Source organism: Aethalodelphis obliquidens, unplaced genomic scaffold, assembly GCF_003676395.1.
Source record: "Aethalodelphis obliquidens isolate GAN/ISIS:26980383/991018 unplaced genomic scaffold, ASM367639v1 scaffold43, whole genome shotgun sequence".
NCBI classification, from domain to species: domain Eukaryota; kingdom Metazoa; phylum Chordata; class Mammalia; order Artiodactyla; family Delphinidae; genus Aethalodelphis; species Aethalodelphis obliquidens.
The window spans coordinates 11,414,780-11,439,558 of record NW_020837987.1 but is presented as its reverse complement, the minus strand read 5'-3'; the positions used below and the strand labels follow the sequence as shown (position 1 = coordinate 11,439,558).

At 55.0% G+C, this 24,779-nt stretch overlaps 2 protein-coding genes across 6 annotated transcripts in view; one reads left to right on the top strand and one right to left on the bottom strand.

Annotated features, from left to right (window-relative positions):
* MARK4 (microtubule affinity regulating kinase 4) overlaps positions 1 to 18,906 on the bottom strand; it is a 29,650-nt gene extending 10,744 nt beyond the window's left edge. The window contains exons 1-12 of one of the 5 annotated variants that reach the window (XM_027079848.1): positions 18,530 to 18,906; positions 13,816 to 14,016; positions 11,816 to 11,869; positions 11,670 to 11,718; positions 10,879 to 10,944; positions 10,728 to 10,798; positions 9,701 to 9,757; positions 7,116 to 7,352; positions 3,422 to 3,541; positions 2,852 to 2,951; positions 1,368 to 1,477; positions 1,102 to 1,261 (exon numbers count right to left, since the gene is read on the bottom strand). In XM_027079848.1, the coding sequence (XP_026935649.1) occupies positions 1,102 to 1,261; positions 1,368 to 1,477; positions 2,852 to 2,951; positions 3,422 to 3,541; positions 7,116 to 7,352; positions 9,701 to 9,757; positions 10,728 to 10,798; positions 10,879 to 10,944; positions 11,670 to 11,718; positions 11,816 to 11,869; positions 13,816 to 14,016; positions 18,530 to 18,580 (1,276 nt within the window). In that variant the 5' untranslated portion in view covers positions 18,581 to 18,906. Of the gene's footprint in view, positions 1 to 1,101; positions 1,262 to 1,367; positions 1,478 to 2,851; positions 2,952 to 3,421; positions 3,542 to 7,115; positions 7,353 to 9,700; positions 9,758 to 10,727; positions 10,799 to 10,878; positions 10,945 to 11,669; positions 11,719 to 11,815; positions 11,870 to 13,815; positions 17,684 to 18,529 lie in introns of those variants that run through there. The other 4 variants (XM_027079851.1, XR_003427426.1, XM_027079847.1 and 1 more) reach the window with 4 other exon arrangements.
* Positions 18,907 to 22,906: 4,000 nt separating this feature from the next.
* Positions 22,907 to 24,779, top strand: part of EXOC3L2 (exocyst complex component 3 like 2) — a 20,435-nt gene continuing 18,562 nt past the window's right edge. The window contains exon 1 of the mRNA XM_027079841.1: positions 22,907 to 22,969. The gene's annotated coding sequence lies outside the window, so the exon portion shown is untranslated. The remainder of the gene's footprint in view (positions 22,970 to 24,779) is intronic.

Sequence of the window (24,779 nt, the reverse complement as noted above, 5' to 3'; positions counted from 1 at the left end):
ATAGTAACCAGAGGTGGAAACAACCCAAATGACCCTCAGCTGATGAATGGATAAACAAAATATGGTATATCCACGCAATGGAATATTATTCGGCCATAAAAAAATGAAGCACTGATACTGCTACGATACAGATGAACCTTGAAAACATGATGCTAAGTGAAAGAATCCAGTCACAAAAGGTCACATACTGTATGATTCCATTTATATGAAATGTCCAGACTAGGAAAATCTACAGAGATAGTAAATAGATTAGTAGTTGTCAGAGGCTGGAGGTTGGGCTGGATGGGAGATTTGAAATAGATGAATAAGGGTTATGGAGTTTCTTTATGGGGTACTGACAATGTTCTAAAGTTGACTGTGGTGAAGGATACACAAATCTGTGACTATACTAACGCCACTGATCTGCACACTTTCAATGTATGTGAACTATATCTCAATAAAGCTGTTGAAAAATAGTGGGGATGATTAACATTTGATGAGGGTATAGGCAAGAGACCTCTTGGAAGTTCCCATGTCTCATTTGTGGTGGTAGTGGCGGTGGGTCTGTTGTCTGCAGGGGATGAGATATATGTTAGTTGCAGAATGTGGGATGCAATCAGGTGTCTGCCCACTCCCTTCCCACTAGTACGTAAGGAGGAGAGGCCAGAGGGCAGGCTCTCAGCAGCCATTTTGTACAATGTGTCATCCTGTGTCCTAGTCAAGTGGATTGATCCCAACTGGACCTGATATCAAGTGGACCAAAGAGATTCCAGCTATTATTTGAGCTGGCCTCTAAAACCGAGTTGTAAGGAGTTAAGAGACTGGGAAAAAGATAAGGCAGGATATGTAAGAAAGAAAGGAAAAAACAGACGAGCAGAGAAGAAGCAAGACACAGAGTGTCTGCTCTGGGTCTGGCTGCTTTTCCAGTTTCTAACCCCTTACTGAGCCTGACTGCCTCCAAATTTCACGCAGTTTCCCTGCCCCTTTATAAGGCACTCCTCCCTTCGCTGCAGGTGGCGCGAGCAGGTTTCTGCCGCTTGCCAGCCAGAGAGCCCTGACGTAAGGTGGGTCCGAGGCCCTGGGACCAGGGAGGGCGCGTGGGGGTGTGGGGCTGTCACTCACAGAAGTCGCTGTGCCTGCGCTGGCGGTGGTAGGTGGACGAGGAGCTCCGCTGCCCTTTGCTGTGGCTGGTGCCTTTGCTGGAGCTTGTTCCATTGGTGGTGTCGCTGGGCGCCCGCACCCGTGCCAGGGCCAGCCCCGGGGTGCCCCGGTCCCCACCCTCCTGCAGGAAGATGACAGATGAGGAACCTCAGCCCCTGTCCCCTCTGCCCCAGAAGTCCCCCCACCCTGGGCATCGCGCATCCCAAACGTCCCTGACGCCTTCTGACCTCAGTCTTCCTGCCCAGCAGGAGGTAGGTGGCGGTCACTTCGTTGTACTTCTGGCTGGTCAAGGCCTCTTTGATTTCTTCCCGCGTGTAGCCCATACCCACCATCACCTCTGGGAGAGGGGGATGGAGAGGCGGTTCAGTCTCCCCAGATCCTTCCCTTCCACTCGTTTCTGCATCACATAATGCCTGCGCTTTGGCTTGTCCAGTATCCATTCCTCCTTCTGCCAGCAGCACCCTGATTTTCCTTGGAAGAACATTTCTTCCCAGCTCAGATCACCTGGCTGACTCCTGCCTGCTGCAAGCCCCAAGGGCAGGCATATAACTCAGGTCTGGACCATCAGAGTGTCCCATCCCCAAGGCCATACTGATTGGTTCAGGTTGGGCAGATGACCCAGGTATGGCCAATCAGAATGCTCCATACCCAGAGCCACAGTGATTGGTTAGGGTGGACATATGACCCAGTTCTGGCCAATAAAAGTGTTCCATCCCCAAGGTCAAATTGACTGGTTCAGGGGTAGTCAATGGGCACCACCCTAGGGCTTCTATTGGAACATGAGGAAAGTGGCTTCTCTTCCTGGTGGGGTGTCCAGGCCACTAGGATATGCTGCTGTCAGCTTGCTCCTGGCGGGGAGAGCTGCCCGGGAAAGAAGCCACCACTGAGAAGATCCCTAACAACTGTCTCTGAGCACCTGGATCCAGCTGTGCCTGAAGGCTGATATACCCTGGCCTTTTCAGTTATGTGAATGAATAACACCACTATTAGATTAAAACACATGAAATTGCTGGTATTAACAATTTTTGAGCTATTACAATGGCAATTTCACATGGTTCAACCTATTACTATTATCTGGTTTAAGCCAGAATGGCTTGGGTTTTCTGTTACTTGCAACCAGGAAGTCCTGATTAATACAGTCAGATCTGATGGTGGCCTTGGTTTCCTCAGCTGTAGAATGAAGGTTACTGGATGGTTCCTAAGGGGCTCTTCCAGGGCTAATGCTTTTGGGGTCAAATGTTCGAGGGCTCCAGGCTGAAGGGATTGGGACCAAATGGGTGGAGGGTGAGGCACGTGCCAAGGTGGGAGTTTTTCTCAAACATGCAGATTACTGATGGCTTTGACCAAACTCTTCTGGAAGTGACTGTGATTTCCTGTGTCTTAATAGTCAAAGCTAACACAAAAGCACTTATTACATGCCTGATATAAGTGCTTTATATAATTTCATTCATTGAATATTCATAACAAACTTATGAGATAAGCCCTCTGATTATCCCGTTTTATAGATGAAGAAACAGAAGCACAGAGAGGGGAAGCCACTGGCCCTGGGTCACACAGCTAGAAAGTAGCAGCACAGGGACTGGAGCCCAGACTTCTCTGCTCTCCCCAATTGCCTTGCAAACTTCTGTGATGCACTAACCAAAGGGGTAGGTGCTGGGAAGCTCCTACCCCTGGCTCTGGGGCCTATGGCTCTGCTCTCCCTGACCCTCACCGATTCGCTTGGTGTCCCCGAAGTCCTCCTCGGGCTCTGTGTATGGCTTCAACTCCTCACCCTCATAGCCGATGTTGATCCATTTGTCTTTCATGATTTGCTACAGGAATCGGGAGCAGGACAGGGAAGGGGAAAGAGAGATGTCAGAAGGAACTGGGAAAAATATAGCTTCCCACCTCCCACGCAGGCCCCTGAATGGGGTTCCTGCCCTGCCCCGCCCCCACCTCCAAGGCCTAGCACCCCAGAATCAAGAGCTTCCTGAGAGCTAGCACCTCCTCGCCCTATCCCTCACCCACCCAGCTGAAGCCTCCTGAAGCCACCCTTCCTCCTCCGCATCATCTGGGTCCCTGGCACCCTGTGATCATTCTAGGAGCTCATTAGCTAATTACTGGCATGTCGGGGAGTGGGCGAGGCTGTTTGGGGGGCGGTGTCAGGACGGGCCTGGGAGCCTTTTCCTGGGCTGCCTGTCTCCCCTCACCTTCCAGCAGCGGGTCGGGCACGGGAGAGGGAGGAATAGTGTCAGTCAAGGAGGCTTCAGTGGGAGGGGTGTGGGGTGGAGGCTTAGCTTACCTCGAGAGTACAGCGTTTCGCTGGGTTCAGCACCAAAAATCTCCGCAGGATGCTCTCACAGTCTGTTGACATGTAGAAAGGGACCCGGTACTTCCCTCTGAGGACTCGCTCTCGCAGCTCCTGGGGGGATGGGGTTACTGGGGGAGGGGTCCGCCTCGTTTTCATTACACACACACACACACACACACACACACACACACACATCTTTCTCCCAATCCCCCGACAAAAGTGATAGGAGCTCCAAGTCCCAGCCCTGATGCAGTGGGAAAAACCCCACCACTTTTCCCGACCTCAGTTCCAATCTGTAAAACGGGAACGTTGTCATAGATGCAGCAGTTTTCAAAAAAGTTTTTTTAAAAAGTGATATAACTTTTCACTCTGAGTTAATCTTACAGAGAGGGTGAGTTCTATAAGCCAGATAAGAGGGGAGGTGGGTCGGTGAGTCAGCCTCTGGGGCCTTAGTTTCCGTGTCTGTCAACAGGGATCACAGCACTCACTCCCCAGGCCAGGGTAGGAGTGAGCCCGTAGGAGTAAATGCCTAGCACGAGTCATGTCCAGAGCAAGTACCGTACCTCATGGATTGTGGGATCTTAGTTCCAGCACCAGGGATCGAACCTGGACCCTCAGCAGTGAAAGCGTGGAGTCCTAACCACTGGACCGCCAGGGATTCCGCAAGTGTTTTTTTTTAATTAATTAATTAATTAAGTTTTGGCTGCATTGGGTCTTCGTTGCTGCGGGCGGGCTTTCTCTGGTTGCGGCGAGTGGGGGCTACTCTTCGTTGCAGTGCATGGGCTTCTCATTGCGGTGGCCTCTGTTGCAGAGCACGGGCTCTAGGCGTGCGGGCCTCAGCAGTTGTGGCACGTGGGCTCAGCAGTTGTGGCTCACAGGCTCTAGAGCGCAGGCTCAGTAGTTGCGGTACACGGGCTTAGTTGCTCTGTGGCATGTGGGATCCTCCCGGACCAGGGCACGAACCCGCGTCCCCTGCATTGGCAGGCGGAGTCCCAAGCACTGCGCCACCAGGGAAGTACCCGCAAGTGCTTTTTTAATACTAGGTTTACAAAAGGGGAGGAGAGAGGGGCATCTTGCCCCCCATCCCCCATGGCTTTCCAAAAAGCTGTGAGGCCCTGGCAGTTTCAAAGAATGAGCACTGATTTATATGCTGACTTTTTTTTCTTTAAGGGCCTTTTAGGAGGGCCCTGCCAAGGTTATGAAAGAAAAAAGAAGTTCCACGCTCCACGGCATGGCAGTAGGGAGAGCCCCTTCCATCCTGAATAAAGAACGGAGGTAGACAGAAAATGGACGGTAGGGTGAATGGGGGAAGGGGCCTCTTGGGGTGGAGCCCTCTGCCGGGGCCTGGGCTGGGAGCTCCCTCCGGGGCCTTCTCCTAAAAGGGCTGGATGAGGCCTGTGCCTGGGGAGCCTGCAGATCATCACAGCCTGAAGGGTCGTGAATATTTCATAGTAATGAGGATCGCTTTCAGAGCACTCACCCGGCGCTGGGCAGCGTTCTCAGCGCTTTACACATATGACATCTGTGTTCACAAGGATGCTGGGAAGCAGGGTTAGGACGCCCCGTTTTCCAGACAAGGAAACTGAGGCCCAGAGAGGTTAAGTCACTTGCTCTGGGACTGTGCAGCCAGGAAGTGGCAGGGCCAGGGTTCAAAGCCAGGCAGTCAAGGCCCGGAGCCTGTGCTGCTGTGTAACCACCACTCCACGCCGCCTCTGTCACGTGATGGTGAGAAGTAGCCATCAGGCCAGGGACACCACCACCAGGGCAGCTCCCGAGCGTGACACCCTGGGCAGATGCCAGGTCCCCGTGAAGGGCTTCACACACCCAGTCTGGCTGTAACTGTCCCCATCTTACAGGTGGGGAAACGGAGGTTCAGAAAGGGACTTGTTCAATGTCACTCAGCAAGGAAATGACAGAGCAGGGATCTGCCCCCAGCTGCATGTCTCCTTCACCCAGCAAGGCTTGGGGTGCCTGGTGGGGAAACTGGGACAACAGGAGGTGACAAGGGCCTGGGGCAGGTGAGAGGCAGGTCTGGCCCTTTGGGAAGTTCTCTTGGCTTCATGCGTGGGGCTCAGAAAGATGATTCTGTGATCTCAGCAAGTCCTCGAGTCGCTGCTGTGAGGTTGGTACCCCAGGGTCCTCACTGAACAGAGGTGGAGACGGCCTCGGCGGAGTTGGCTGCTTCGCCGATGCCACTGTGACGAAGGGGTCCCCGTCCTCATCACTCAGGGTTCTGCTGGCCTGTCCTCGGCAATGACCTCCCTGATCCCCTGACAGCTCCTCACGGCCACATCAAGCAGCCTGAGCACTCCCGCTGAGGAATTCCCACCCGAAATGCACCACCTGGATCCAAGCGTGAGGACACACTGTGCAGCCCGGACTGAGGGAGGTTCTTTCCGCAAGATGACTGGCCTGAACTCATCACTGCCGTGCCATGGAAGACAAAGAACGGTGGAGGGACTGTTCCAGATGAAAGGAGACTAGAGACAGGACAACAGAACGCCATGAGGGCGCCTGAGCGGATGCTGGAGCAGAAGACACGGTGGCCAAGGATATTCTCAGGATGACTGATGCAACCCGCGCGTGGGCCGTGGGTTAGAGGCCGGGAACACAACAGCGCTGGATTTCCCGAGCGTGATCGTGGATGGGGAAAGGCCGCATCTCATGAGATCCCTATTGTATGCGGCCTTTAGGGATGAAGGCGCATTGTGTCTGCAACTGATTCCCATGTGTTCCATCAGTAACGGTGATGACAGCGGTACCACGAGCATATATAGACACTCATGTGGCACACGTGGCCGCAGGCAACCGGAGCATCTCCTGAAAGGTACACACCTGTCCCCGGTTCTAGGCTGACAACTTCTCTGTTGACTGGCAATGTTTCAGAATAAAAAGTTCAAAGGGAAAAAAAAAAATCTGCCCCAACACTGCAACTCAGCCCACGCTTCCCACCCCTCCCACAGGCCGGGCCAGCATCTAGCGTGCTATATATTTTGCTTATTATTTTATTTTCCGCCTGGCTCTGCTGCAAGAACGTCGGTCCGCGAGAGCAGCGTTTTCTGTTTGTTTAAGTGCACCATTCAACGGCTTTCAGTATATTCACCGAGTTGTTGCAACCATCACCAGAATCCCTTTTAGAACGTGGTCATCGACCCCCAGGAGAAACTCTGTAGCCCAACCCCCCTCCTCCCTAGTCTCAGGCAACCACCGATCTGCCTTCTGTCTCTACGGGTTTGCCTATTCCGGACATTTCATAGAAGGGGAACCCACAGCGGGTGGTCTTTTGTGACCTAGCGTGTTTTCAAGGATTGCCTGGGAAGCGGCATGTATGAAGGCAGGGGTTTCTGTCTCTTTTGTTCACCCTGTGTCAGCAAAACTTAAAACAGAGCCTGACCCGTGGACGGTAAGCAGTAACTATGTACTGAGTGAATGAGTGAGTGAGCGGGATTTGAACCCAAGTCCGCTGGCGGCCAAGCCCACACCCTGAACCCCGACACAGCCTGGTCCACTTGGGCTGGCCGTGAGGCTGTGGGGACCTGGGTCCTACCTGACCCCCATCATGCCCTGTGACCTCGGCCCCACCCCTCCAGCCCTCTGCAGAAGAGGTGTTTAGGGGCCCGACCGTGAGGGCCAGAGAGACCCTCCCCGGGGGAGTCACAGCCCCCGTGCCAGCCCCGCCCAGCACCTTGAGGTTGTGCCCGTCGAAGGGCAGGGAGCCGCTGACGAGGGTGTACAGGATGACGCCGAGGCTCCAGATGTCCACCTCCGGCCCGTCGTACTTCTTGCCCTGGAACAGCTCCGGGGCGGCGTACGGGGGGCTCCCGCAGAACGTGTCCAGCTTCGAGCCCAGCGTGAACTCATTGCTGAAGCCGAAGTCGGCGATCTTGATGTTAGCCTCGGCGTCCAGCAAGAGGTTCTCGGCCTGCGAGGCAAGGAGAGGGCAGACGGTGGACGTGTGCGGCGCCAGAGCCAGCTGACCTGGTCTGACTGTGGCCCTGTCCCTTATTCTCTGTGTGACCTTGGGCAGTGACTTTACCTCTCTGGGCCTAGTTTCCTCATCCATAAGATGGGGATAAACATAGTCCCCACCTCACAGGGACGTTTCAGAATTAAGTGAATTATTCCGCGAAAAGTCCTCGAACGATTATTTCATGCCGAGTAAGTGCTATATAACGTTAGCTCTATTATCCTGTGTGGTCTGCAGAGCTGGACGTCCTCAGGCAACCTCCTGCCCTTCACAGAGCCTCAGTTCACCCAGCAGAAAAAAAATGAGGACGGATCGCTCAAGACTTACAAAAATGAAAACAATCATTTTACATAATATTTATTGTGCACCTACTGTGCGCCGGGCTTTTAGACTATCATTTTTAAGAGTGGCTACATACAGTGGGGTTAAAGTACAGATTCCGGAAGAATCCTAGCTTCAAATCCCAGCTCCAGCACTCACTCCCTGTGTGACTTTGGGTGGATTACCGGCTCTCTCTGTGCCTCAGTTTCCGATGTGTAAACTGAAGGGTCATCGTAGCACCTGCCTCACGGGCGGATGCAGGGTTAACTGGAAAGTGCTTACCACGTGGGACAGAGTCAGCACTCAGGAAATACTTTGTACGGTTATAAGGTTTTGTCTATTTTTGGCAGCACGTGTTTGTTATTTGCCATTTCATGGGGGAGGGAACTGAGGCTCAGGGAGGCCGCCTCATGCCCACAGCATGAAAGTGGCAGAGCTGGAATCCGAAAGAGGCCTGCCATCTCCACAGCCCGAGCGTGGAAGGAGCCTCCGGCATCCCGCCTCTTCCAGCTTGCTGTTGACTACAAACTGATGCATGAAGCCACCCTTCAGACTGCTGACCATGCCTCGCCCCTCCCAACCACTGCCCTTCCCTAGCCCAGCATCTCTGGCTTCCTCCGGGTCTCCCTACTTCCTGGTGTATTTCAGTACCACCCTTCCCCACCTCTGGCCCAGCGAAGGGAGAGAACCCACACAGACACACACTTCAGAAGGATCTTCCCCAAACCTCAATCTACTGGCATCTCTGTCTTGCTCAGTGGTGACACTCCCCCTCGTGGCATTTGAGGCTCCGCAGTTCAGTCCCAACCTCACTTCTGGGCTGGTCCCTGTGGTTGGTCCCCTGAAGACTGTATCCCCAAATCCCCTTTCAGCCACTTCCAGGACCTTCCACCAGGGAGCGTGCCTCCTCCAGGTTGTTCACCATGGATCCCCCCCCCCCCATCCCCGCCCCCACCGCCGCTGCAGGACAAACTCCCAAGCCTCCAAGGTGCCTCCTCAGGGGGCTGTGTGGGGACATCAGGGCAGTACAGAGAGAGGGAGTGCTTCAAAACGTCTACAGCAAAAAAAAAAAAAAACGTCTACAGCAATTTGACAGTGGAATTATATGATTTTCGAATCTATTAATGATCATCTTAAAAATCGGGCTTGTATTTTGCACGTCTTTCTCTTCCTTTCATTTTTATTATACTTTACCAAAGTACCTGTCCACAGTGGACTGGGCATTGCAAATACTCAAACAAACCTGGTCCTTTGCTACAGAAACCTTGAGAAGCACTTCCTTAAGTACTTAGACCAGGGCCTGGGACACAGTAGATGCTCAAGAAATCACGGTGAAGACAACAGACAGCTTGATTCGCACCAGACAAACGTTTCTCTCACTGGTCTAGGATGGGAAGTCCTGAGACAGGAGGTTCTCTCTGGGGGGGGGCTGTGGAGCAGGGGCCCTGGGACAAGGAGCTGCCCCTGCTCAGCTCGGCCAGGCGGTGGGGGCAGGGCAGGGGAGGCCCTGCTAAGTCCCTTCCCCGAGGGGCACTAGCCCTCCCAAAGGTCCTTCTCAAGTTCGAAGATGCCTGTGATTCTAAGACCCTGGAGGCTGTGTGACTCTGGGGCTCTAAGATCTCAATTCTTGAAGTTTCCTGAATATTCTGCAGTCTCCCGGAGGCTCGGGGAGTGACTAAGTCTTTATTGCATTCCAGTGACCTTGTCCGGGAGGCATGTAACAGTCTGAGGCTGTTCCGGGGACACTTTGTTTCTTTTCCCTTTGTTCACTCCTCCTGTCCCCATCCCCCACCTGCTCCCCCATCAGCTGGCCTTGTTTTTGCCACAAAAGCTTGGGAAAAAGTCAAGGGGCTCTGGATGCTGAGGGAGGAGCACGAAGACAAAAGGAAGGAGAACATGGTGGAGGGTACAGGGCACCCCAGGGGATGGGGGGGCGGTGCTGGGGACAAGCAGGGGTCTGTGGGCTGAGCTGGGAGGCTCACCTTCAGGTCCCTGTGTACAATGTTTTTCTGGTGACAGTAGTGCACAGCCGATACAATCTGGACGGGAGGGGAGAGGAGAGGAGGGGAGGTCAGTTACTTATGGCTCCCAAACCCCTCGGCCTCCCTCAGAGACCCCATGAACCCGCCCCTCAACTGAGCTCTGGACGCCGGGCCTCCCCAAGCACAGGCTGTGATGCTGGTGCCCCTCCCCACCCCCCAATTCGGCCACAGCAGGAAGTGATGTGGGACCTGCACAGACACACACCTCCACCCGGACACCCGGACATCCTGGTACCCAGACACGGGGACACCCTCCCAGCATGGACATCAGCACCAAGACAACAGGACGGGCCCCTCCTGACGTTCACGTCAAGAAACACGCATGAGAACATCGCACAGCTACAGACAGACACGTGGCCCAACATACCAGGGCTTAAGCCCCGCGCACCCAGTACAGCTGCGTCCAGCAGATGGACAGTCCTGGACCAACACCCTCGCTCAGATCTCCTCACCCACCAAACCCTCACACATGAACGCCCTCTTACCCATCTGGGCACCCTCACTGCCACACATCTGACACCACACGCCCTCTTACCCACAAACTTAAGATACCCACACTTGGGCCCCCCTCACCCATACACCCCAGCTGCCACATGCACTTCTACCCACACAGCTACACACCTATATATCTGGGCACCTACGCTCCCTCACTCACACACCTCAGCACCCTGGCACCTGTGTGCCCTCCTAGGCACACGCTTATATACGGGGCACACCTTCATACCCACACATCTGACACTGGCACACCTTGCCCACCCACCTGGGTACCTGCATCCCTCCACCTAGGTATCCTCACACCTAGGCATCTGCACGCCCACAGCCACCCAGCTCTCCACCTTCACCCCCACCCTGCCTTACGCCATGCCCCCAGGTCCTTGGACAGCCCAGACCCACACCCAGCAATCACACCCTCGTCCCCAGGGACTGGGGCTCCCCTCCCAGCCCCACCCGCAGCTGTGACCCCAACCTGTCGGAACTTGGCTCGAGCTTCCTTCTCCTTCATGCGGCCGTGTGACACGAGGTAGTCAAACACTTCTCCTGCAGGGCAGAGGCCGAGCGGGGGTCAGGGCGGGGCATGGGGGGCACAGAGAGCAGGGCGGGGAGGGGAGGAGCCTCACCAGCACTTGCATATTCCATCACCAGGTACAGCGTCTTCTCTGTCTCGATCACCTCAAAGAGCTTCACTGCAATGGCCGGGGGAGGGGGGCGGGGAGTTACGAGAGAAGAGACCCCTCACCCTCCACCAGCACTTCGTAACTGCGCATGTGCTGAGCATAACACCCCTTACTCAAGAACATTCGATGGCTCCCTACTGATGGCAAGATTTTCCAAACTCCCTGGCCCCACTTTACCACCTTCTCCACTTCCTCACCAGAATGTCAGCTCTATGAGGCCAGGGGTTTCTACCTGTTTTCTTTACCGCTGTGCCCCAGAGTCTGGCACATAAGCGGCCCACTCCATAAGTATTCACTGAGTATATACAAACAAATGGATGAATAAATGCTACGGCCACATTCAGGCCAGGCTAAATCCTGTTTCTTTTGTAAAGACCCCACCGTCTCCACTCTGCCTAATCACAATGACAGTGACAATGCATGCTGCTGACGACAAGAATCAGACCAGCTCCCACAGCTCAGCTCCGAACTAAGTGCTTTGCATGCATGACCTTACCCAATCCTCGCAATGACCTTGAAGTAAGCCCTCTTATCACCCCCCGCTCCAGAGGAGGAAACTGAGGCTCAGAGAGGTTGAGTGACTCACCCAAGGTCACACAGCCAGGGAGCAGGGATACTGCTACGAAAAAACAGGTCTTTCTAATTACTATAACGGCCAGTTCTCTCCTCCCCAACTCTCTTTTCCCAAGTGCCCTGGTTGGTATCCACCGAGCCCACTCCCTTCCCCTCCTCACCGATGTTGGGGTGGTTTAGGCCCTTCATGATACGGACTTCTCGGAACAGCTGGAAGAAAGGAAGAAAGAGAAAGATGAGGGTGGGCCGTTTAGAGGACCCTCTTCCCAACCTTGCCCCTGCCCTGCTCCCTCTCCCTGGGCCTCACCTTCTGCAGGCTGCTGGGGTTCAGCTGGGTTTTATCGATGATCTTGATGGCGACCTAGAGACGGAAGAAAGGGGGGAAAGGTCTAGGTACCACAGGCCCTCGAGCTGGGAAAGGTTCCCCCAACCCAGATCACCCTAGGATATCCTTCCTTTGTCCCTTTTCAGAGACAGCTCTCAACCTGGGCCATTCTTAGTGGAGGTGGGCTCTGAGCCTCATGACCTTTGCACATGCTGTTCTTACCATGTCCAGTGCTACCCTTACTTCTGCAGGGAAATATATCCCCTATACCGCCATGGGGCCTGGGTGGGGCGGCTCCAAGGGCCTGTGTGAGTGTGAGGGTGACTGAGACCTTGAGGGGGCCCCTCTGGGAGGGCATCTCAGACCATTCACCCATCAGCATCTTTGTTTTGAAGGCACAAACTGTGGAACAAGAAATAATAACCAGACCTCACATCTACTGAGCAGTCCCATGGGCCAGGCCCTGGTCTATGCGCTTTACAAATGAGAGCTCTCTTAACCCTCATAACAACCCTATGAGATGATCCTCATTTTACAAATGGGGAAACCGAGACACAGAGCTGTTCAGTCACTTGGCCAAGGTTACTCGGCTGGTAAGTTTGTGGGCTGGGACTTGAACTTATGCAGCCTGACAGTCAACCTCTTAAACACTTAACATCTACAGAAAGCTTTGAAAGAGCTCTGGGGTAGTCATCATGGGGGAAAAATCAGAATGTTACTGAACCCTCTTTGTACTTATCCTGAAGTTTAGTTAAGTTTTTATTTTGAATTTCACACTGGGGTACAGCCCTTCAAGAGCCGTAATCCAGCTTAGGTCTTTAGTCTTCCCAAAGGGTTTTGGGGTCACCCCCCCAATCACCCCAGATCCACTGGATTACAGAACTCTTCCCTCAGGAGGCTCTGTTCCTTTAGAAAACCCTGGAATCACGTTCAAGACCACATGAGAGGAACAATGTGCTCTTTGTGGGGGAAGAGGGTCCCTTAGCTTTCTTCGTACTTTCACAAATGAGTTTTTAATCTTGTCGAGCACTTTTTATGCTAGTATTGAGATGATCATATCGTTTCTGCCCTTGAACTTGTGAATGTGGCGAAGTACACGAATAAATTGTCAATTTGAAAAGAACTGTGCATTCCTCGGATAAACCCAGCTTTGTCACCACACAGCTTTCTTTAATTGATCTGTCAGATTCTTTTTGCTAATATTTTGTTTAAGATTTTTGTACCTATATTCACATGTAAGACGGGCCCACAATTTTATGCCTTATCTGGTTTTGTTGTCACCAAAGAGCACGTAAAATCTGTCTGGTAGTGGAACCTCTTTCTTTAGTCTCTGGAGATATTAGCATAAAAATGAAATGTTTGGTACAATTTGCCCATAAAACCATTGGGGCCTGGTGACTTTTGTATGTATGGCACAGACAGCGTGAGGGCAGGATGAATTGCTCCAGTTACTTTCTCTAAAATTGAAAGAGGTGCAGAGGGGTCATAAACCCACCCACCGTCTTTTATTTCCCATCAAGTGTGAGTTAGATGCGTCCTCTCCCTTTCTGCAATAACGTTGCCATACTCAGTACATATACCCATCCTGGAAGGCGAAGTGGGGAGAGTGAGACTGTGTAGACATGAATAAACCTCTTGTGTTCTCAATCCAGATCACTGGAAGGTTTGGTGGGACCAAAGTCCACCATTAAAACAGGGAGGTGGCCCAGGTTTAGATACAAAAACCATATGACTTCTTAGAAACACTACACATGGCTTGCCTGTGATCTGAGACAGCCCAACAATTTCAGGGATGCCTGAAATCGGCTCCCTTTTCCTACTTGAGTTGTTCTGGGAAAATGTGAGATGTTCTATTGTGAGAGTGAGAGATTTACATGTGGTCACAAAGCAAAGTGAGGGCCAAGCCCGACCTCTCCCTACCTCCCACCAAGGGCCAGGGCTGCAGGATTCTGCCTCGAGCCCCGCCCTCTCCCCTCACTCACCTCCCGGCCGGTAAGGATGTGCCGGGCCAGCTTGACTTTGGCAAAGTTGCCCTTCCCAATGGTCCTCAGCAGGCGGTAGTTGCCTACATGGGGCTGCTCTTCGGGACAGGAGGCGATGGAGTTCCGGCAGCGGGCACCCAGGGAGCGGCTGGACCAGGACGGTCCCTTGTCCGAGGAGCGGCCAATGCCCAGGGTGCCATGCTGGGCGGGGGAGACGGAGCATGAGAGGTGGGCAGCGCCCATCCAATCCACCTGTGTGCTGGGGCGGTTAACTCCAGCCATGGCCACTGGTCCCTCGTGGCGCTTTTCAAACCCACGCCAGAGAGAAGGCTTTGGGTCCCCCATATTTCTCTGTGAAAAGACACCTCCAAGAACAAAGATGCTGGGGCTCCCCCAACTCTGCAGCACCTGGGACCCCAGGTATCAGGTCTCTTCTTCACCCCTCCCTGCAATCAGTCTACCCACTCCCCCAACTTCCTTTTCTAATTACTAGAACCTCCATCAGCTCCAAGATACTGTATTCTAACGCTGCAGCCCTCAACCCCAATCAACGCCAACTCAGTCTGGACTCAACCCTCTAGCCCAACCCTCACTGCTCCCAACATTCCATTTTATCCATCACTGTCCCCATCCAGCCCCCAATTCTATGGCAAGCCCACATTTCAACACCTGACTTGCAGTTAACTGCCTGCAGTGCTTTCTTTTGATCCTCATTGCCCCAAATTCTACTCCAAACACTGTAACCAACCGTCTTTCATTTCGCCCTGACACTGTAGCCCCGCATTGTTAACCTTCCTTCTGTGAGAAACTTTGTTGCTTCCTCGCTGGGGTGGGCGTGGGGCGGCACCGCCCTGCTGCTCCATCGCCGCCCTCACCCGCTGACTCCCACGCTACATACACCACGATCTGTCCCCGACGTTGCGTTCCTGCCATCCTGTCCCTCCTGGGCCTCTCTCCCCCTCAGGTCACCTGCCTGCTCCTGGCTCTCCTGTCCTGATTGTGAGCCCCAGGGACCGTGCCTCCCTTTTAGCGCTGGGGCCCAAGGTGTGTGTGACAGAGGCCCTGGCCAAGACGGCTCTGCTCAGACCCTGGGCTGTCCCTGCGCCCTTCCCAAGGCTGGGGGTGGGACACAGGAGGACACAGGGAGCTGAGGAAGACAGAAGGCCAGGTAGGCAACGAAGAGGAGGACCCGGGCTGCTCCTTGCAGGGATCTGCCGGGCCACTTAACAGTGATGAGGCTCACCATTTAATGAGCACTGGCCATTAAGGCACCATCATTCCCATTTTATAGGTAGGGAAACTGAGGCTCAGAGATGGGACCTGAACCCAGACAGTTTACCCCAGAGTTGACGTCTTCACCGCTGCCGTGCCACACTGTCTCACACTCCTGTCATTTTTGTTAAGTAGGCTTTACTACTGGCCAAATCCTGGGCATTAAAGCACTCATCTGCATTTAATTCCTACGGTAGCCCAGTGAGGGCTGCACCTGTATCCCCACACTCCAGAGGTGAAACTGAGGCTTGCAGCCAGACGGTGCCTTGTCAAGGTCACACAGTTCATTCACAAGAAGCAGAAAGGTAATGCTCCCCGCAAGGGGCAGAAAGCCAGCCGCCACTGCTGGAGCCCTAACCACATGCCTGCTGCTACCACGCCTTCACCTGACTTCCACGGTGGGTGCAGTTATGACCCGCACGCTCCACATGGGGACCCTGAGGCCGAGGGCAGGGTTAAGTACCTTGCCCAAGGTCGCAGAACAGGAGGAGCAGAGTGCCTAGGATTCGAACCCAGGTCTGCTGACTCCTGAGCCCCCAGCTCTTTCCCACATCCCCCACCGGGCTGCTCACACCCCCAGGCCTCCTTCCCGGGGAGGGCAGGAAGGGAGTTGGAGATCCCAGCAGATAAGACCTCTGATTCTCACCCAGATAAGGGCTTGGAGAAGAATCCCCAGCAGGTGGTACGAGGGGAGCCAGCTGGGGCTGGGCTGGCACCCCACTGAAGGCAAAGCGGCTGAGGGACCCCTGCAAGGGGCAGCTGGGGCAGTGGGTGACAAGGCCCTCAGGGGCCGGGGGCGGGAGCTAAAATTGGCCGGCACCACCAGCTGGCCTGGCTCCCTCCCGCCGGCTGGTGCCCCAACACCGGGTCTGTTGCTAGGGAACCTCCAGAGAGGCTGGGCGGTGGGGGGCCTGGAACTTGGGGTGGGGGAGCATGACCCCACATGGCTGTCATCATGGTAACCAGGTGGCAGAGGAGGGGGCTATGACCTCAGATTCCAGACGGAGAGAGGTGACCCTCTGCCAGGACTGACAAGCAGGTCTTACAGACTGGAGCTGGGAGGAGAGGGGAGAATTAGCCTTCCCAAAGTCCCCATGATGCACACATCTGAACAATAAGAGGAGGAGGAAGTGCTCGTACAAGCCCTGTTTTACGGATGAGGAAACTGAGGCTCAGAGAGGTGAGGTAACCTGCCTGAGGTCACACAGCTAGGGACGGACAGAAACTAGATTTGAACTTACACTTCTCTGAAAAATCAAAGTCATAACAACAACAATAATAATAATAGCAGCTACAATAGGCCTGGCCCTGTACGTCTCGCTCACATAATCTTTTTGGCTCCTTATAACATCCCTAACAGGGAGGTGCTACCATCAACCCCATTTAGAGGTGAAGAAACTGAGGCTCCGAGCAGGGAGTGGGTCTGCAAGCTCCCATAACCACCAATGACAGCCCTGGGTTGAGGATCATATCCACACTCACAACAGCAGCGGACATGTGTGGAGTGCATCCTACGGGTCGGGCTTTGCCCCCATCATCTCGACTAACCCTCTGAGGGACTCAAGCCATCACCCCATTTTGCGGGGCAGGAGGCAGGCTCAGAAGGCGAGAGCCAGTTGCCTGAGGTCACAGTGCAAAGTGGCTGGCAGAAGCAGCACAGGAACCCAGGCCTGTGGGCTCCTTGTCACTTTCTGGAGTGACTGGGCTGGGATGGGGGAGAGGTGGGTTTCTCATCGAAGACTCCAAATCAGAGTCTGGCCTGCAGCATAACGGGCCGTGATGGCAGTGGTGGTGGTGATGGGGGATCTCTAGGAGGCAGGGTCCTACCAGATGAAGGGACAGAGACAAATCTCTGGTGGGGATCTGGGGTGAGGGTGGCTGAGGACTGGCAGGAACCTGGCAGAAGGCCTGGAAAGGGACGAAGACTCCAGCTGGGGAGGAGTCTGGCATTGGTTGGTGGGAGGGTCTTTTGAAGCAGTGAGAGTAACCAGAAATCAGGGAAATCGGGGGGGGGGGGGGGCGTCTCTCTGGGATTGTTCCTGGCTGTGGTGTAGGAACAGGGGGGTCTGGGAATAGTGGGAAGGGTCCAAGCCATGGGACAATGGAAGTCAGGAGACAAGGATACCTGAGCCAGGGCCCTGGGTCTTGTGGAAACTCCTAGAAGTCTAAGAAAGGGGTTTCTAGGAGCACTCGGAACCAGAGAGAAGTCCAGGGGCCTGAAATCCTGAGGAAGGGGCTTCCCGGGCAAGGGGCAGATCCAAGGAGTAAATGAGCCTTGTGGGGGTCAAGAGACCGAGGAACTTGGGGAGAAAGCTCCCAGCGGACAGACCCCAAGAGAAGAGGGCTTAGAGCCAGGGCAAGACCAGAGGCTTCAAGTCCAGGAGTTTTCTGGAAGAAGGATCTGGGGCCAGGCCTTGTGAGCTGAGGAAGGACTCTGAAGCTGAGGAGGGGGTTTCCCTGGGAGGCCAGACCCCTGGCAAGGAAGGGGGAGGCCCTGGGGCAGCGGAAGGGATGGGGGCCTGGAGATCTAAGGGATGAGGTAGTATCCTGTGAGGAGGGGCCTGGCCTAGGAGTGGGGTCAAGGGGTTGGGGGCTTGGGGAGGGGGCTTGCCTGAAGTGGAGAAGTTGATACAGGGAGGATGAGGCCTGGAGTCAGACTGGTTCAGGGCCTAGAAATCCGAGACTGAGCTGGGGGCCTGGAAGTTGGAGGCCAAGGCTTCCTGGGAGAGGAAGAGACCAGAGAGGGTCTGGAGGGATCTGGGGAGACTGGAAATGCTGGGAATCCAGGGACAGGGCTGCTTGGAAGATGGGGACCAGGCCTGGAAGTGGAGAGACCTTGAACAAGGTAGAAAGGACCCTCGGCCCAGGAAAGGTGGAACCGGCTTCCTGTGAGGGGGTGCCCACAGGAGCCGGGAGGATCCCGCAGGGCCGGAAAGCTGGGAATGAGAGGACGGGGGATCCTGGGGAGCCCGGCACCCAGATTCAGACGGGGAAGGCCAGAGGCAGAGGCAGGACTGGGCCAGGCCTTCCTGGGAGAGGGCCGGGCTGGGCCTTAGGGTCAAGAGCCCAGCAAATCCGGGAGGGGGCCAGTTGTCGGATGCGGGAGGCCTGGAGGGGAAGGGGCTTAAGAACCCGCTGGAGAAGGGAGGGGCTCCTGCAAGGCAGGGGAGGGGGCTTCCTGGAGGGAAGAGACCCGAGCGGAAGCGGTCTGCAAAGGGACAAGACAGGGGTCCCGCGAGAGGGGCGCCCCCAGGGGTCGGGCTGGGCTGAGGAGTGGGGGAGGGTCGAGAGGCCTGGAAGTCCGGGCGGGGGTCGGTGGGTGGCGAGCCAGGCCGGGCCGGGGAAATGAGGGTAGGGGCTCGCGCGGCGAGGGACACAGCAGGGCGAGGGGTCCGGCGGCCGGACCCAGCCGGGGCTCCCCAAGGGGCCGGGCCCCACTCACCGTGTCCGAGTTCCGATCGTTGCCCGGGGCCAGAGCCGTCCGCGAAGACATTTTCTCCGGGTCTCGGGGGACTGAGCGGCCGGGTCGGTGGGGGGGGGCGGGGGTCCCGGGGTCCCCTCTCTTCCCCTCCCCCCCCGCCGGCCTGGGGACGCGAGCTCAAAAGCTGGGCGCCGTGGACACCCGGGTTCGCGCCGTGGGAGAGGGGGCAGGGCGGGGCAGGGAAGGGGATGCCGAGGGTCCTAGTGGCCCCGCACAGCGGGGGCCCGGGGCGCCATGGGGGCGGCGGGCAGGCGGGCGGGCGGGGGCCGGGGAGGGGGCGCGGAGCCGGCCCGGGCGGCGGCGGAGGGAGGCGGTGGAGGGGCCGGGGAGGAAGGGACGTCAGGGGGAGGGGCGGGCAGGGCGGGGCCGTCAAGACCCCGCCCCCTACTGCCGGCACTTAAAGGCGCAGGCCGGGGCCGGCCGGGGGCTCTGAGGGCAGAGGCAGGTCTGGGCGCGTTGAGGGGGAGCGTGTTCTCACCAGAGTGGAGACTCACCGGAAGAGAAGAGAGAGAAACGCCAAGGCACAGCGCCAGCGACGCAGAGAAAGATACTGAGAGACGCAGAGATAGAGAAGCTCAAAAAGAGAGAGACAAAGAGACACAGAGATAGACAGAGGTGGGGAGAAACAGACACAAAGAGATGAAAAGACAGCCAAAGGACGGAGAGACCAAAAGACAGAGAAAGGCAGAAAGAGGGAGAAACGTAGAAAGAGAGACACATACAAAGAGACAGAGTGAGAGAGACAGAGACACAGAGAGCGACAGGGACTGACAGACCCACGCACGGAGACAGAGGGAGAGACAGAGATGCAGAGACCCGTGAAGAGAATGGAGACAGGACTGACTGAGAAGCCCTCAGAGGCAAGAACCACGCAGGCAGCGCTGTCCACATTCTCCCTCCCAGCCCCCCTCTCCCCAGTCCAGGAAGCTCTGGGGACCGAGGGCTAAGGATGCTGGGGGGATGGTGTATGGGCGGAGCCACTGAGGAAGGGTGACCTACCTATCTAGCAATGCTGCCTCCCACCTCCCAGAAAACTCCAGACCCCAAGGTTGTAGGCTGCAGTCTCGTCTCTTCTGCACCCCAGCTGGGGTCCCAGGTCTCACTCTGTCCAGCTCTGTGACTCAGGGTAGGCTGCAGTCTCGTCTCTTCTGCACCCCAGCTGGGGTCCCAGGTCTCACTCTGTCCAGCTCTGTGACTCAGGGTAGGTTGCAGTCTCGTCTCTTCTGCACCCCAGCTGGGGTCCCAGGTCTCATTCTGGGCCTCAGTTTCACAGTCTATAAAGTGAGGGGGAGGATGTGCATGTTGCTTTCGTAGCGGGGCTGAAGTAGGTGCAAAGGAACTCAGTGCAGGTATTCTCCTGATGGGCAAACTGAGACCAGAGAGGCCAAGGGCGTTGCTGACATCACACAGTGCCCTGGGAACCACGCATTCCCTCTAGATCAGGGTGGGATGAAAGAAAGAGGGGCATTGTCCTGGCCTGGGAATCACACAGCCCTTGCATGGGACCTATGCCCTGCCCCTGTCTGTTTGAACATCTTCCTGAGCCTCAGTTTCCCTTTCTAAAAAATGGGTGTGACAATAACAGCAGTGTGCTGGAGCCAGCTGAAGCAAGCTGAGTTTTGAAGTCTCCGAGATTTTGGAACTGGTTTTTAAACAGCCATTATTAAAAATTAAAGTATGCAAACATACAATTAAATAAATTATATTTTAAAAAAAGATAATAAATACTCATCACGTCCTCATTATTTTACTTTTTACTCCTATGTGTGATCCTGAGGTTATTTACATCTATTGTATTCACATAGTGAAACTGCTATGTAAGGGGTGACTGCACATCTCTTCCTCCCGAAACGCTTTTAGTGATGTCACCCTGGTAGCTTGAAATTAGCCATGGTGGAATATTTACACCATGGAAATTGGCAAGTGCTACAAAGCAAGGCTTTCCACCCTCATTCCCCAGAGAGCTGGTTGTTACACATTTACCAGTATATCACTGGTTGATACTATCAGCTACATCGACTCAAGAGGCTTCCTCTGTCCAGGCTCTGAGCACTTTATCCTTTCTGCCACACCATGAGATTGGACCATCCTTACCACCCCCACTTCCAGAGGAAAAACAGCATGCTGAAGGTCACACAGCTGGTGAGCAGCAGGGCTGAGATTTGAACACAAGTTTCGCCAAAGTCCAGAACTTGGGCTCTTAACCACTACGGTCCCCTATCCCTGGATGGTAATAGCAGCAAAGTCTGTCTGCAACAAATTAATGAGACTATGTAAGTAAAGTGCTTCACGTGGGAACAGATTAGAATTTCTTAAATGGGTGATGTTATTATTCAGCAAATGGAGCCCGAGGAGTCTCAGGGAGGGTGCAAGGCAGAGAGGGAGGAGTTCAGGATATTATTCTAGAAGCTCTGGGATCTCAAGGGTTCTGCGGGATGAGGGGTGGGGTCTTGGGGATAGGGGTCTGAATCAGCCCAATCCCATCCCAGCTCTAGCGCTGAGAGCTGCAGTTCTCCGACACACCACACGGGGGCAGAAGATCACCTTCCTATACACGTTTGCCCACCACACTGCGGGATGTACACTGGCTCCCCAGTTCCCAGTATCATCCCCACCCTATTTCCCAGATAGGGAGACTGAGGCTTAAAGAGGGGAGGCTATGACATGGATGAGCCTTAAAAAATCATGCTTAACAAAAGAAGCATACAAAAGACCACTTATTGTATGATTCCGTTTATAGGGAAATCCTTAGTGACAGAAAGTAGATTCAGGGCTGCCAAGGACTGCTAATGGGTTACAAGGATTTCTTTTTGGTGACCGTGTTCTGGAATTAGATACTGGTGATGGTTGTCACAACCTTGTGAATGTACTAAAAACCACTGACTTACACACTTCAATTCACAGGGTGAATTCTATGGCATGTGAATTCTATCTCACTAAAAAAATTAAGTTAAAAAAAGAGGGAGAGATCCAACAGTGGCCACGGCCCATAACAGGCCACTTTGGTTCCAGCTCGGGCCGCCTTCCGATTACCACAGGTCCACACTGATTTGGGGAGGACATAAACTGTTTCTCCCCCTCCCCTCTAGGCCAGCAAACCAGCCCCTTTCCCAGGGCCCATTGCCTGGCAAATCCAATCCTTGAACTGAAGCCTTCAGACCTTGGAATCTTAACCCCTGATCCACTTATCCCAACCTAATGTCTACAGAGCCCTCGCTGGGGCTGGGGGAAAGCAGTGATCCCTGAGCCCAGCCCCTGACCCCAATGTCAACCCTACCTCATCCCAACCCCAGTTTTGCTGAGGCAAGTGATCATTCTCTCAGGCCAAACACCTGGGATGCTATGCCTGAGCCCCCAAAGGGCCACCTAAACCTAAAACCCAGCCTTAAAAGTCACCCTAACCCTGCATCTCACCCCATCCAACCTGCAACCCATTCCCAGTCCCAACAGACCTGCCATCTCTATCCCCCAACTTCCAATCCTTAGCTCTGATCTATCCCCATTGGTGCAATCAGTTCACAGATCTTTACTGAGCACCTACTACGTGCCAGGCACGCATCTAGGGATAGCAGATGAACAAGGTAAGCAAAATCTGCTTTGAATTTATATTCCATTGGGACAGTTAGAAAATCTACCAGGGAGACAGAGGGATTTGATCATTTCAGATTATAGAAGGTGCTATAAAGGAACTCGCAAATCAGAGCAATGTCCCCTGGGGAGAGAGAGTACAGGGCTGGCAGAAGTACTTTTGCTGGTCAGGGAATGTCTACTTTGAAGAAAGGGTTCTGGAGCTGAGACCTGGATGATAACAGGGGTGGGGGTGGGGGGTGTATGGAGACCTGGCGACGGGGTCTTTTAGGCAGAGAGAACCACAATTCCAAAGTCATGGAGACCTGGCGACGGGGGCTTTTAGGCAGAGAGAACCACAATTCCAAAGTCATGCCCAGGGTCACCCCCTTAGGGCTCCAATCCCAGCCCTTGGGCCCAGCAGAACCTTCCTTCATGTCTTTACCCCAGAGCAGGGAACACAAGAGAGAGCCTCGGGCTCACATCCAGCATGGGGTGTCTCCGGGGGTACCCAGGATGGTGTTGTCACCTTGGGAGGTGTGAAGAGCAGGCGGGGGGGGGGGGTGGGGTGCCAGTTCCGGCCTGGGGGTGGGGGCTGAGGGTGGGAACCTGACTGCGGCCTTGTCCTTCTTCCCAGCCCAACCACAGCCTGGCCGAATAGGGCAGACAGATAACAAGTCCTTCCCGCCCCTGGCCCCAGAGAGGGAGGGGTTTCCTGACAGGAAATTGACCTCCTCTAACCCCCCCCCTCCTCAGATCCAAGCTCTCAGCAGTCCTGGCTAAAGCAGTCTCAGGATAGGACAGCAGCACGGACAGAGGGACACTGACAAGGAGGTGAGTCTGTGGGAGGAGGGGGCAGGATTCACACGCCCCTGGGGCGCTCTGAATTGGGGGCTGGACCAGAATTTGGGAGAACGTGTGCCCTGAAGCCAGGAGAGGCTGGGGGCAAAGAGAAACTCTAGGACCTGACCTCGAGAGGGTGCCAACCAGCAAGAGGGTGGCGGGAGGAGATGGGGGAGCAGGGGAGGGTGCAGGGAAGACTTTGGGGACTCTGACGATCTAGGTTGCCAGGGAGTCACGGAGAGCTTGGAACCGCCAAGGGAGAGGAGAGACAAGATGTCATTGGGTCGGAAGCTCTGAGTTCAGGTGGGAAGGCTGAGGCCAGAGAGGGATGAGGTGGGGTCTTGGAGATGGAGCTGGAACAAGGGTTGGGATGCAGATGGGATGAGGTTGGGAATGAAGGTGTGGATGAGCCTGAAACAGGCTGGGCTGGTGACAGAATTGTTTGGCGGCAAGGTCTGGATTGCGGCTGTACTGGACACAATTTGTAAGGGCAGTTCCCCGATACAGACACAGGCCTGGAGGTGATGACTTCTGCAAACAGGTCGGCTGGCCGGCAGAGGGTTTGGGACTTTGGGGAAAGGCTGGCAGTGAGGAAGAGAAGGAGGAGCCCAGAGAGGGAAGCTCTGGTGGCCAAGACATCCTGCAGCAGCTGGGAGGCTGGGGGCTTGAGGGATGCCTCGGAAGTGAGTCAGGGGCCGGGCACTGGGAGGCAGACGAGGGGGCTGGAGGGGGCAGGATGTCAGTTTGCAGAGGTGGGTGTTGGAGCCAGGAAGGGGAAAGACGTCGGGGCCAGTTTTGGGAAATTGTTGCAGCCAGGTCTGAGGATGTTGGAAATGGTTTGAGGGGGATCCAGTTGAGGGGTGGATATGGGAGCCAGCGTGGGAATGTCAAATCTAGCATGGGTGAAAAAAATCCAGTTTGGGTAATGTTGACTTCAACTGGAGGGAAATTGGAGGCCCTTGTTTTGAGGGGGAGGTGGATTGTTTTTGGGGGGGATGATGGAGCCATTCTGGGGATTAGGCATGTGGAGGCCAGTTTGGAAGATGAAAGACGGAGAAATCAGCGTGTGAATAGTGTGTGTATGGGGAGGGGGGCTGGTATCGATTGCCCACAGCCATGGGGGTTCCAGGCAAGGGTTGCCATGGTGACTGCCTCCCTGGGGGATCGGGGACCATGGAGACTGGAGAGAGGCTGGGACAGTGTTTCTAGAAACAGGAGGCTTGAGAAACAATGGCTAAGGTGTCGAGGGTGAGGTCAGGGAGGAAAGAAGGGGCGTCCCCACCAGGAAAGGAGATGCTCTTGCACATGGCTCAGCCAGCTCAGGGCCCCGGCAGCAGCAGCCTTCCTCCCAGGCCCCCCGTGCACTCCTACACCCACTGCCCCATCTTGACCCTGTCCCTAACCTGCTCAGAACCTATCCCGGTTCAAAACAACCTATGTGTCCAGCCATGGGAGGATGTGCGAACACCCTTAACACAGATCGGTCACAGTCATACGGTGGAATAGTGTGCAGCACTTGACTAGTGCCACAGAGACAGGCATGGAAAACCTCACATGTAAAATGTGAGGGAAAAAAACAAGATGCAGGGGCTTCCCTGGTGGCGCAGTGGTTGAGAGTCCGCCTGCCGATGCAGGGGACGCGGGTTCGTGCCCCGGTCCGGGAAGATCCCACATGCCGCGGAGCGGTTGCGCGTGAGCCATGGCCGCTGAGCCTGCGCGTCCGGAGCCTGTGCTCCGCAACGGGAGAGGCCACGGCAGTGAGAGGCCCGCGTACCGCAAAAAAAAAAAAAAAAAAAAAAAA